Source organism: Neovison vison, chromosome 8, assembly GCF_020171115.1.
Source record: "Neovison vison isolate M4711 chromosome 8, ASM_NN_V1, whole genome shotgun sequence".
Classification (NCBI taxonomy): domain Eukaryota; kingdom Metazoa; phylum Chordata; class Mammalia; order Carnivora; family Mustelidae; genus Neogale; species Neogale vison.
Window position 1 is genome coordinate 107,301,702 of NC_058098.1, and position 12,485 is coordinate 107,314,186.

The following is a 12,485-nucleotide window of genomic DNA, read 5'->3' on the forward strand; positions in this document are numbered from 1 at the left end:
AAAAGCTCTCCTCATTATCTATAAATTCTCAGTACCTCTTGATAGTCATCCATTCCTGAAAAAATATTAGGCCCTTTATTGGTTCTTCCCCCACGGTCTTTGCGTTTGATTTTCTTCGGCAAACCACGTCCACGACCAACATTAAAACTTTTAACCCTCTGTTCAATACCTAAAAGAGTTAAAATGTACTTCAAATATTATAGAAAAACAACATACCTGTCAATCTATTAGTTTATAGGGAACAGCATATTTTAAATAGTCTATAATATACAGTGCATATTTTTTTCCTCTCTAGATTCAATGAAAAAAATTAATTAAATCTTTACATTTTACTTTCCAGGTAGTGCTTCTCATTCCTTTTTTTTTTTTTTTAAGGGATGTTAACAATAATAAGGAGGGCAAGGCACAAGAATACACATGGCTACAGAAGTCAAAGGTAGTTTTGTTCTTTCCAGTTTTCCTTAGAATAAGAAATAACAAGGCTTTCTGTTTTTAAGGGAATTAAATTTTATATTCATCCTTAAGGAAGATATTGTAGGTATTAGTGGTTAATTTGACCAAATTGAGTTTCTAGTGATAATTTTGAGTAGTATTATATATATTTTTAAGTAACATTTATACCTATCTTTTACTTTTTAAAAACTTGGCTTTAATTTAGAAGTATCTGAAATTGCAAAAATTATGTATTAGGTTATAAGTTACTATATAGAGTCATTTCTCATTTTACCAAATTCACATCGAACATTTTCTTACATATTAAGCGATCTTAAACTACAAACAGCAAATAAATATATGAAAAAATGTTTACTTCATTAATTAAGTTAAAAATTTTAAAATAACATACAAATTTTTACCTCAAAGAATAGTGTTGGTAGGGAGTTGAGTAATTGGCATTTTCACATACTGGCGGGGTGTTATAAATTGGCCTATCAACTTTTTGGAAATCAACTTGGTAAGTGGATCAAAAATCTTCAAATGTGTGGCTATAGTTTTTGATTCAATTCTGCATTACAGAATTTATTCTTAAGGAAAAATATTTGTGAAGATGTTCTCTGAGACATGTATAAATATACAGGGTTAATCACAGAGTTAAGAAAAAATTTGGTGTCAAAAAAAAAAAAATCTGGGTGCAACTTAAATATCAAGTGATTATGATCACCCAAACCTAAGAATCTATTAGGCAAGCTATGGTATGTCTGTTTAATTGAATAGAATGTTGTTGGCATTAAAAGCTACTCATTAACATAAGAATGACTGAGATTCAATTCACAGTTAAGGGAAAAAACAAGTTAAACAGTATGCATAGTTTTTTTTAAAAATAATTGTCAGAAAAATTCTGGAAGAATGTACACCAAAAATATTAATAATAATTATTTCTAAGTGTAGGGATTCAAATTATTTTTGTTTTATCTTTGATCTTGGTTAGGTTATTGTTTCCACACATAGAAAAAGTCTTCTGCATTTCACCATATATTACTTTCATAACTGAGGGAGTAAAATAAATGTCAAAAATAAAAGAATACTCAGTTATTTAACAGAACAAACAGGAAAAGATGAAAGGGAAAACCCCAGGTGGGAATGGATGAGCAAAACCTCTCTATGTTCCCTTATTCCCCAAATGGAATGATTCCTGACACCACTATGTCTAGACTTCAGGAACAAACTTACTAATTACAATAGCATATGTACAGACAAATTCCTTTCCTTTTTAAAGGTCAGCAAAGCCTGGATTCATATTTTTCAAAGGAATTTTGCTAGGAAATCAAGAAAAAATAAAGTTGTAAAAACAATCACATTTACTCATAACTGGTTCCTTTTTTCAACAATATAGAAAGTACAGTGACATTGGGTTTGGGGCTCACTCCTTCACCTCAGCCTCATCTTACTCCAGTTTTCTTGAAGCAGACATTGAATGGACAATTCAAAAGGTTGATGTGACTTTTATGTGACCCATAGTTTCTATGGCAACTTGCCCTGGTCTCTCCAGGGATTACATCCCTCGATACAGCGGATGGAGTGATGATCACTCCAGAAATTTCTTTAGATTATGTTCTTATTTCCAATCTTGAAGGATATCCATAATCCTAAGTATAAGTACATTTGCACAGCAAAGATGATCATCATCTTTTCAAGTCTAATAAAAGAATAGTTACCCAGAATTCTGTCTGTATGGGTCTAAAATAGGCAATGTTTAGAGTAACAGAAACAACTGAAAAATGTAAGCCATTTTTTCCAGTATACAGATATTATACAAGGAAAGGGAAAATATGTAATGGGAAAGTTGTTTCTTTTTTAATTTTTATATACTCTAAAATATTAGCATATCTTTCTAATTCAAATATTAAGTTATCATGCAGCCTGAAATATTTGTAGATGTTTGTCCTCAAAATATATAAAATAAAGAAAAACAAATGCAGGAACCACGGGAATAAGCTGATCTTGAGAAGGGACTAAGAAATTTAAGTTGTTACTCCACAACTAACTGCTCAAAAACACTGACAATTTCACACTTACCTTGCTGAACTTTCATTCTTTGTTTTTTCCCTGGCTCTTTAGAAAATGATGATCCTAAAGCAGTAGTTGAGGTTTCTTTAGCTTGTCTGTATTGTTTCAACTGACTGGCAAAATCTTCCTCTGTTTCCTGACTGTAGGTACCGAAGTTGTCATCGCTGTACGTACTGTACTCATCATATTCTTTACTTTTAAATTTTTTGTTATGCTGACTCCTCTTTGATGTCATGTAGCTTCCTGATAAGTGTCCATGCTAAGTGAAAATAGACAATCATTATAAGAACTTTTCAGTTAAATAAATGAATTGACAGTAACACAGGATATCTTTTTTCCCTCAGAAATTTGGAGAAAGAACGGGAAGATTGTTGTAGTTCTGAGTCTTGGTTAGTACCTGTCTATGATGGTATTTAAAATTAAGTTCAAAAAACTAACTGCTACTCTGGGCGCCTGGGTGGCTCAGTGGGTTGGGCCTCTGCCTTCGGCTCAGGTCATGATCTCAGGGTCCTGGGATCGAGCCCCGCATCGGGCTCTTCGCTCAGCGGGGAGCCTGTTTCCCCCTCTCTCTCTGCCTGCCTCTCTGCCTACTTGTGATCTCTCTCTCTGTCAAATAAATAAGTAAAATCTTAAAAAAAAAACCAACTGCTACTCTGGTATTATTAAATATTATAAAGTTCACAGATCTTGCTGGTGAGTGTTCTGTTCAATTTTTGTTTTCCACCATGTCTTGATATTTGTACATAAAAGTATACTTAGAAATCCACACCATTATACATGAATTCCTTCTCCAAAATATCTAGTCTTTTTGAAAATATGGAAAATACAGTAAGATAGCTTGAAGTGGAAGAAAATATATATTCTCCTAATATTGTCCCAAATGAAAAATTTAAACATATTATACTTAATAAACAGAAATATGTGTGGAAATTTTAGAAAGAAGAAATGTTTATATCAGAGGTCTAACAAGGACTTCCCTAAAAGTTAAAAAGAGCTAGTGGAAACATTGCTTGTTAGGAAATATTTATTGTAATACACATTATTAATTTTATTAATAATTTATTTTACTAAGGCATACGAAAACTTAGAATATACTTTAGTCCTCCAATTTTTTGTAAAGTAGCATGGAATCTAATGTGGGGCTTGAACTCATAACCCTGAGATTTAAGACCCAGATACTCAACCAACTGAGCCACCCAGGTACCCCTAGTCCTACAATTTTATTTAATGATAGTATTCAATTCTATCTGTACTCACTAAAATATTTGTATTAGTTCAGTCATATCTTCTGTCCAATGCTTTTAAAAGGAAGAAAAAATGCACCTAATTAAAGTTTGAAGATCTAGTAAAACCCAGATCATGACTCATCTTCAGCTTAGCACATTTAAAATATAATATAAAAATACTGTCTGTGCTGGCAGATTACCAACATGAAACTATGATTTTAATAAAATGCAGGGAAATATTAAGATCATTTCAGTAATTATAAGATAGAGAAAAAAATACTTAACTAAACATACCAAGAAAATCAATTAGCTCAACAATTTTAAATTTTAGAGGTATTTTATTAGGTATCTGACTTATTTTAAGCAGTGTTTTCAAAATTTTTTTTGTTTGTTGTTTTTAAAAATCAACTGTTCTCATCTAGCACTTTCAAAATTCAGAAGGGGATTTATAATTGTAGCCAAAAAGCAATGTTTCTGAAATTTTTAATAAAAACACTATTAAAGTAAAATAAAAATAATTCTTAGATTAAGGTGAAGATTAATTAATTAGTTGAATGATGCCGACTTTTCTTTTTATTAAAAAATGTGATTCTATGACACACTAGATTTAACAGATACATTCAGAACATTCCACCCTGAAACAGAATACATATTCTTTTCAAGTGCACGTGGAACACTCTTCAGAATAGATCATGTATTAAGTCACAAAACAAATATCAAAAATTCAAAAAGACCGGTTATACCATGCATCTTTTCCCACCATAACATAAACTAGAAATCTAGAAATCAATCACAAGAAAAAATCTAGGGACGCCTGGGTGGCTCAGTGGGTTAAGCCGCTGCCTTCGTCAGCATCCATCCTCAACTTTAAAGAAGGACGTATGACGTGGGTGAGAATGGATCACACCAGAGAACTCAGCAGTACAACAGCTAGCCCAGGACTGATTTTTTTTTTTTTTTTTGTAAATTTGAGACTTCTGTAAACGTGATTTCAAACCATAATTCATGTTGTAAATCAGACTCCAGCAATTTTTGTTGTATGATTTTGTTTTTTGTAAAGTATAATTGTCCTTGTACAAAATGCTCATATTTAATCATGAACTGCTTTAAATCACTATCAAAGTTGCAAAAAATGTTTGGCTTGTTGTGTGCTGCAACAGATACATAGTCCTTTCAAGTCATGTTGTGTTTGGACTTGGGGTCGGGACAGGGAGAGCAGCAGCCATGTCAGCTAGATGCTCACATTTGAGAAGAATATGGAGAAGAATTCCAAAATCCTACAAAGCCGAACATCCAGGGAGTTAACCGAAAACTGTCTTGGTAGTGGGGTTGGCACTGTTGATAAGCTGGTCCCTTCATTTAACTGTCTTTTAGGTTCTCACCTTGTTGCCAGGAGTATTGCAGGTAATACAGTATATTCATAAGAATATCAATCTTGGGGCTAAAATGCCTTGATTCTTTGCACCTCTTTTAAAAGTCCTTACGTTGAGGGACGCCTGGGTGGCTCAGTGGGTTAAAGCCTCTGCCTTCAGCTCAGGTCATGATCCCAGGGTCCTGGAATCGAGCCCCGCATCGGGCTCTCTGCTCAGCAGGGAGCCTGCTTCCTCCTCTCTCTCTCTCTGCCTACCTCTCTGCCTATTTGTGGTCTCTGTCTGTCAAATAAATAAATAAAAAATCTTAAAAAAAAAAAAAAAAGTCCTTATGTTGAATTACTAATTGATAAGCAGCAGCTTCCTACACCTAACCAGAGACTGCCACGTTTTTGCTCTCATGATTGGCTGGGCCTGCTGCTGTTCCTGGTAAGGTATTCTGAATTCCATTTTATCAATAAAGCTTGATTTAACAAACAAACAAACAAACAGCCGCTGCCTTCGGCTCAGGTCAGGATCCCAGGGTCCTGGGATCGAGTCCCCGCATCGGGCTCCTTGCTCAGCGGGGAGCCTGCCTCTCTCTCTGCCTCTGCCTGCCTCTCTGCCTGCTTGTGTGCTTTCTCTCTCTTTTCTGACAAATAAATAAATAAAATCTTTAAAAAAAAAATCTAGAAAGAGCGCAAATAGGAAATTAAATAACATGCTACTAAACAATGAATGGGTCAACCAAGAAATCAAAGAAGAAATCAAAAAATAAATGGAGACACTTGAAAATGAAAACACAATGGTCCAAAATCTTTGGGATGCAACAAAAGCAGTTTGAAGAGGGAACTTTATAGCAATACAAGTCTAACTCAAGAAGCAAAATCAATCATGAATCAATCAATCAATCAATCTCAATAACCTCATCTTATACCTAAAGGAGTTAGAAAAATAACAAACAAAACCAAAAATCAGCAGGAGGAAAGAAATAATAAAGATTAGAGAAGAAATAAATGATATAGGGAACTAAAAATGCAACAGAACAGAACCAGGAATTGGTTCTGTGAAAAGATAACAAAACTGATTAAATCTCTAGTCAAACTCATTAAAAAAAAACACAGGCCTCAAATAAACAAAATAAGAAACAAAAGAGAAGAAATAACCAATACCACAGAAACACAACAGACTATAAGAGAATATTACGAAAAATATGCCAACTAACTGGACAACCTAGAAGAAATGGATAAATTCCTAGAAACACATAACCTACCAAAACTGATCAGGAAGAAATAGAAAATTTGAACAGACTGATTACCAGAAATTAAGTTGATTCAGTAATCAAAAAACTCCCAATAAACAAAAGCACACGACCCAGATGGTTTCACAGGTGAATTCTACCAAACATTTCAAGAAGAGTTAATACCTGTTCTTCTCAAACTTTTCCAAAAAATAGAAGAGGAAGAAAAACTTCCAAATTAATTCTATGAGGCCAGCATTATCCTGATTCCAAAATCAGATAAAAATACCACCAAAAAAGTGAACTACAGGCCAGTATCTCTCATGAACATTTTTGCAAAAATCCTCAACAAAATATTAGCAAACTGAATCTAACAATACATTAACAATGACATTCAAGTGGGATTTATTCTTGGGCTGCAAGCATGATTCAATATTCATAAATCAATGTGATACATCATGTCAATAAAAGAAAGGATAAAAGCCATATGATTATCTCAATAGAAGAAGAAAAAGCATTTAACAAAGTACAACATCCATTTCATGATTAAAATCCTCAACAAAAGGGACGCCTGGGTGGCTCAGTTGGTTGAGCGGCTGCCTTCCGCTCAGGTCGTGATCCCAGCGTCCTGGGATCGAGTCCCACATCGGGCTCCTTGATCAGCAGGGAGCCTGCTTCTCCCTCTGCCTCTGCCTGCCATTCTGTCTGCCTGTGCTCGTTCTCTCGCCCTCTCTCTCTCTGATAAATAAATAAAATCTTTTAAAAAAAAAATCTTCAACAAAGTAGGTTTATCAAGAACATACCTCAACATAATAAAGGCCTTATATGAAAAACCCATAGCTAACATCATACTCAATGGGGGAAAAAAAAACAGAGCTTTCCCCGTAAGGTCAGGAACAAGACAAGGATGTTGACTCTCACCTCTTTTATTCAACATAGTACCAGCAGTCCTAGACACAATAATCAGACAAGAGAAAAGAATAAAAGGCATTCAAATTGGTAAGGAAGAAGGAAAATTTTCACTATTTGCAGGTGACATAACACTATATATGGAAAACCTTAATGACTCTACCAAAAAACTACTAGAATTGATAAATGAACTCAATAAAGTCAGAGAGCCTACAAAATCAAAGTACAGAAAATGTTTTCATTTCTATACACTAATAATGAAGCAGTAGAAAGAGAAATTAAGAAAACAATCCTATTTTGGGTTATACCAAAAATAATAAAATACCTAGGAATAAACTTAACCATAGAAGTGAAAAACCTGTACTGAAAACTATAAAACACCGATGAAAGAAATTGGAAGATAAGGGGGGCCTGGGTGGCTCAGCCAGTTAAGGATCTTGTCTTAGGCTCGGGTCAGATCCCAGTGTACTGGGATCAAGCCCCACATTGGGCTCTCTGTTTGGCGTGGAATCTGCTTTCCCTCTCCCCTGACTCATGCTTGCACTTTCTCTCTCTCTCTCTCCCCCTCTCACCCATCTCTGAAATAAATAAATAAATAAAATCTTTAAAAAAAAAAAAAAGAAATTGAAGATGACATAAACAAATGGAAAGACATTCCATGCTCATGGATTGGAAGAACAAATATTACTAAAATATCTATACTACCCAAAGCAATCTATAGATTTAATGCAATCCCTATCAAAACACCAACAGCATTTTTTACAGAACTATAATAAACAATCCTAAAATTTGTATGGAACCACAAAAGACTTTGAGTAGGCCAAAATAATCTGATGTGATTCTATTAATTCTTTAATGATATATTTCAATAGTCTATGACTAAAGAGTACTCTTTAAAGAGTATGAATTTTTCTTTGCAGATTAGATGCTTATTATCAAAACTTCTAATTTTTTTTTTTTTAAGCAAGCTCCATGCCCAGCATAGAGCCCAATGGAGGGCTTGAACTCACAACCCTGAGGATTGAGACCTGAGCTGAGATCAAGAGTTGGATGCTTAACCAACTGAGATACCCAGATACCCCCCCAAACTTTTTTTTTAGCAGGCTCCATGCCCAGCATAGAGCCCAATGGGGGCTTAAACTCATAATCCTGAGGATTGAGACCTGAGTTGAGATCAAGAGTTGGGTGTTTGACTGAGCCACCCACATGCCCACAAAACTATTTTTTTTAAGATTTTATTTATTTATTTGATAGAGAGCACAAATAGGTAGCAGTAGGCAGAAGGAGAGGGAGAAGCAGGCTCCCAGCCAAGCAGAGAGCCCAATGCGGAGCTCGATCCCAGGCCCTGAGATCAAAACTGAGCAAGAGGCTTAACCCACTGAGCCACCCAGTCATTCCAAAACTTTTAATTCTTAGTATTAATTTAATTCTCTAATTTTTCACAGCTTTTACAAAAATAATCTCCACATTCTTACTTTTCAAAATAGAATTATCCCTAAATGTTCTATTAATCCCCCTAGCCAGCTTTCCCAATTGCAAATATTCCTAATAGTCCTCTAATGGTGTAAACCTCCCCACATCTCAGGGTTCCTTCTGCAGTGAGACTCTAATGTTTGGGTTTGGGCATCACCCAAGCAGTGTTAGTGCGCCACAAAGCACTAAAAGGATGACATTACAGGAGCAGCCCCAGGTCTCTAGGAGACTATCTCCTTATACTGCATTTGGAATGAACAAAATGCATCCCTCAGCAAGGATCTAGCAAGTATTTCTTAGTCTTCCTGCAAGACTTAGACTTCCTCTTAGACTTCCTGCAAGAAGATAACAAAAACGCAAAAGTCTGTAAGTTCTTCCAAAGGATACAGTTTCCCCAATTACTTTGCTGACTGACTATTGGGATATACTCTTGATTAGAATGTCTGCAGGGCAGACTGGCTTTCTGTAAAATGAAACTGGTCCCATGACAATAACTGTAAACATGAAATAAGGGAATGGGAGGCCTTGAACAAGGATGAGGAAAAGGGAAGATACACTGACTCAAGTTTAAAAGCTAGATGTTAATACGATATTCTATTTTTGGCCTAAACTATAAAATTTATACATCAGACTTAACTAGGAAAACAGAATTTTTAGGATGTACTTAGGGTATTTTCTAATCTCAGTGAGTCAACTCTAAAACAGATGTGGAGGAAATGGTACTGAACTTTCTTTCTCCTAGCAGACTAAATAAATTCAGATCAGTTCTCCTCCTAAAAAACGCAGAAAAGATAGACACCATATTTTTTAGATCCACTATAAACATCAGAGAGCTATCAAATGTGTGAGGGATTACTAGACCATTAATATTTGTGGAGTAGACAAAAATCGTGAGAAATGAACAGCATTTGGAGCAGTTATTGTTCGGAAAGCATTAGTCTGACATGAAAAATCAGCTGAAAGGTTCAAGAGAGCACTCGTAACTACCCCTTTAATCTATGGGAACAAAAGAAGAAATTCAGAGTCCAGAAAAAGTAGAAGCCTTTGTAATCCCCATCCACCAATTTTGGGTCAATCTCAAAATGTAGATTGGAGGCTACAGTCCAACCTGTCATCTGGGTGGCCAAGAAGAGTTTCAAACACTGAAGTTAGAATTAAGTTTGTAAGGGTCACTAAAAATTTGTCACAGCAAGTAAGAATCTTCTCTGGAGGAAATGAATATCATCCCAGGATTCAAATTATTTCTACAAAATACACCATATTTTGCAAACACAATGCTCAGTACACAATACAAAAGCAAACAAAAAATGCAGTCGTATGAGGAGACAAGATCAGCAACAAGAACAGTGAAAAGCAACCAGTAAAAGAAACAGACTCCAGGGGTGCCTGGGTGGCTCACTCAGTTAAGCAGCTGCCTTCGGCTCAGGTCATGATCCCAGGGTTCTAGGATCGAGCCCTGCATTGGGCTCCCTGCTCAGCACAGGGAGTCTGCTTCTCCCTCTCCCTCTATCTGCTACTCAGCCTACTTGTGCTTTCTCTCTCTCTGTCTCTCTGTCAAATAAATAAAATCTTAGAAAAACAAATAAACAAAAAGAAATAGGCTCCAGATATTGAAATTCATGTGACACGGATTTTAAAATATCTGTTCTTGTTATTTTCAAGTAAATGACATGAATTTTAGCAGCAAACTGGGAACTATGAAATTACCCTGATGATTTGAAAAAAAAAATCAAATTTCTAGATTTGAAAATACAAACACTGGAATTAAGAACTTAATAGATGGGCTTAAGGGCAAATTAGAGCCTCTAATGAGAAGAGAAGAGAAGAAAGGTAAAGGATGAAACAAAGAATATGCAGTAAAATGTTAATATTCTGGAAATCTGGGTGAAAGATACACAGGAGTTCTTTGCACCATTCTTGGAACTTTTTTACAAGTCATTATGACAAAATTAAAAGTTATTAAAAATAACAGTAAAACAATTTCCCCACATATAAAAGCTAAGAGATTTTACTGATAGTGAAACTGCACCACAAACAATGCTAAATAAAGGCTAAGTTTTTACATTTAAAAAAAATTGATTACCAGATTGAAATTCAGATCTACACAAAGGAACAAAGAGCACTGGAAGTGAAATGTGGGTAAATACAAAATACCATTCTTTTTCTTTTCTTGATTTCTTTAGCTGAATTTTTGAAACAAAAATAATCACACTGTATTTGTAGGGATATATAATAATATAATGACAATAAATAACTATAACGTTTGAGGAAATACGAGTCAGTTAAAACAAATGTAATGTTGTCTATACATACAAATTGATTTTATCCTCCAGAGAAGGCTATATATTTATTAAAATTCTTGTGCTACTGTTTTAAAATATTCTATACTTCCTTTTCTGGAATAATTTTTAGTGACAGCTTATGAATCAAGAACTTATACATCTCACTATTTGATACTTTCAAATGCTTTGCTATCTGAAACAGTAACAATCATTCTGAGCATTTTTTCATTGTTTGGAATAGTCTCTTAACAAGTTTTGATGATTTCTAAAAAAATAAGTCTACCTGCAAATGATGAAATTTAGGTATCAAATCAGTGTTTGATATACTTAAAAATTTTGTCATTAGCGATAAAAATAATTCTAATGACTGTTACACTGTTCTGAGAAATGGAAGCTCCATTCACTCCAGAATCAGCAGACTGAATATACAGATACATTCACCTAATTTGATAAAATTATTAACTAGAGTAGAATTCTTTTCAAATTTTAAAAGATATTAAAATAAACATCATTTATTCAATAAATACTTACTGAGCAACTTCAACTATAAAGAAGGGAATAGAGAAACAGAAGGCAATGAAAGAACTCTAACACACACAGTATTTTGTTTTCTAAGCTCATTAGAGATTAGGAACATCAAATTAGGAAAAAGAATAGAACTCTGTAGACAAGCATATTGACAGATTGGCAGAAGTCAGAACTCAGAAAATCTGTGGTTTTTCAAATAAGTGCACATTGATCTGAATATTCCCCAGTGTTCCTGAGAGCATCCTGATTTTTCTAGCACAAAATACTATTTATATTGAAGACTGTTCATACAGGACAACATGCCTGAGAAACATATAAAGTATATCATGTTCTTTTCTATTTAAAACACTTCAAATAATTTTTGCACTTAAAGAGATAGATGTCACAAAATTCATGTGAAAGCCCTAACCCCTCCATACCTCAGAATGTGGCTGTATTTGGAGATAGGGCCTTTAAAGAGGTGATTAAGTTAAAATGAGGTTGCCAGGGTGGGCCCTGATCTAATCTGACTCATGTCCTTATAAGAGGAAATTTGACACACAGAGATCCTAAAGGTGTGCATGCACAGCAGAATGACCATTTAAGGACAAAGGAGAAAGACAGTTGCCATCTACAAGCCAGGGAGAAAGGGCTAAAAGATCTTTCCCTTATGGTCCTCAGAGGACACTATCCCTGCTAGAGTCTTGATCTGGCACTTCTATCCTCCAGAGTACTAGAAAATAAACTTTGTTGTTTAAACCACTAGTCTGTAGTATTTTGTTATGATAGACCTAGCAACCTAATATATTATGAATGATTTCCAAAGATTTAAAATTTATAGTATCCATCTGCATGTTTCTTTTTCTATATTGAAAAATATAAAACATTTTTTCAAAATATCAGAAGGCAAAGAATAAAACTGAAACATTTATTTTTCCCCTTAAAAGGCAATACCTCAGGGGTGCATGGGTTGCTCAGTTGGTTAAGTGTTTGC

At 34.6% G+C, this 12,485-nt stretch overlaps 1 protein-coding gene across 1 annotated transcript in view; it reads right to left on the minus strand.

Annotated features, from left to right (window-relative positions):
• Positions 1-12,485, minus strand: part of ZC3H6 (zinc finger CCCH-type containing 6) — a 60,332-nt gene that overhangs the window by 17,329 nt on the left and 30,518 nt on the right. The window contains exons 4-5 of the mRNA XM_044261615.1: positions 2,515-2,764; positions 36-169 (exon numbers count right to left, since the gene is read on the minus strand). Coding sequence (XP_044117550.1) covers positions 36-169; positions 2,515-2,764 — 384 coding nt within the window. The remainder of the gene's footprint in view (positions 1-35; positions 170-2,514; positions 2,765-12,485) is intronic.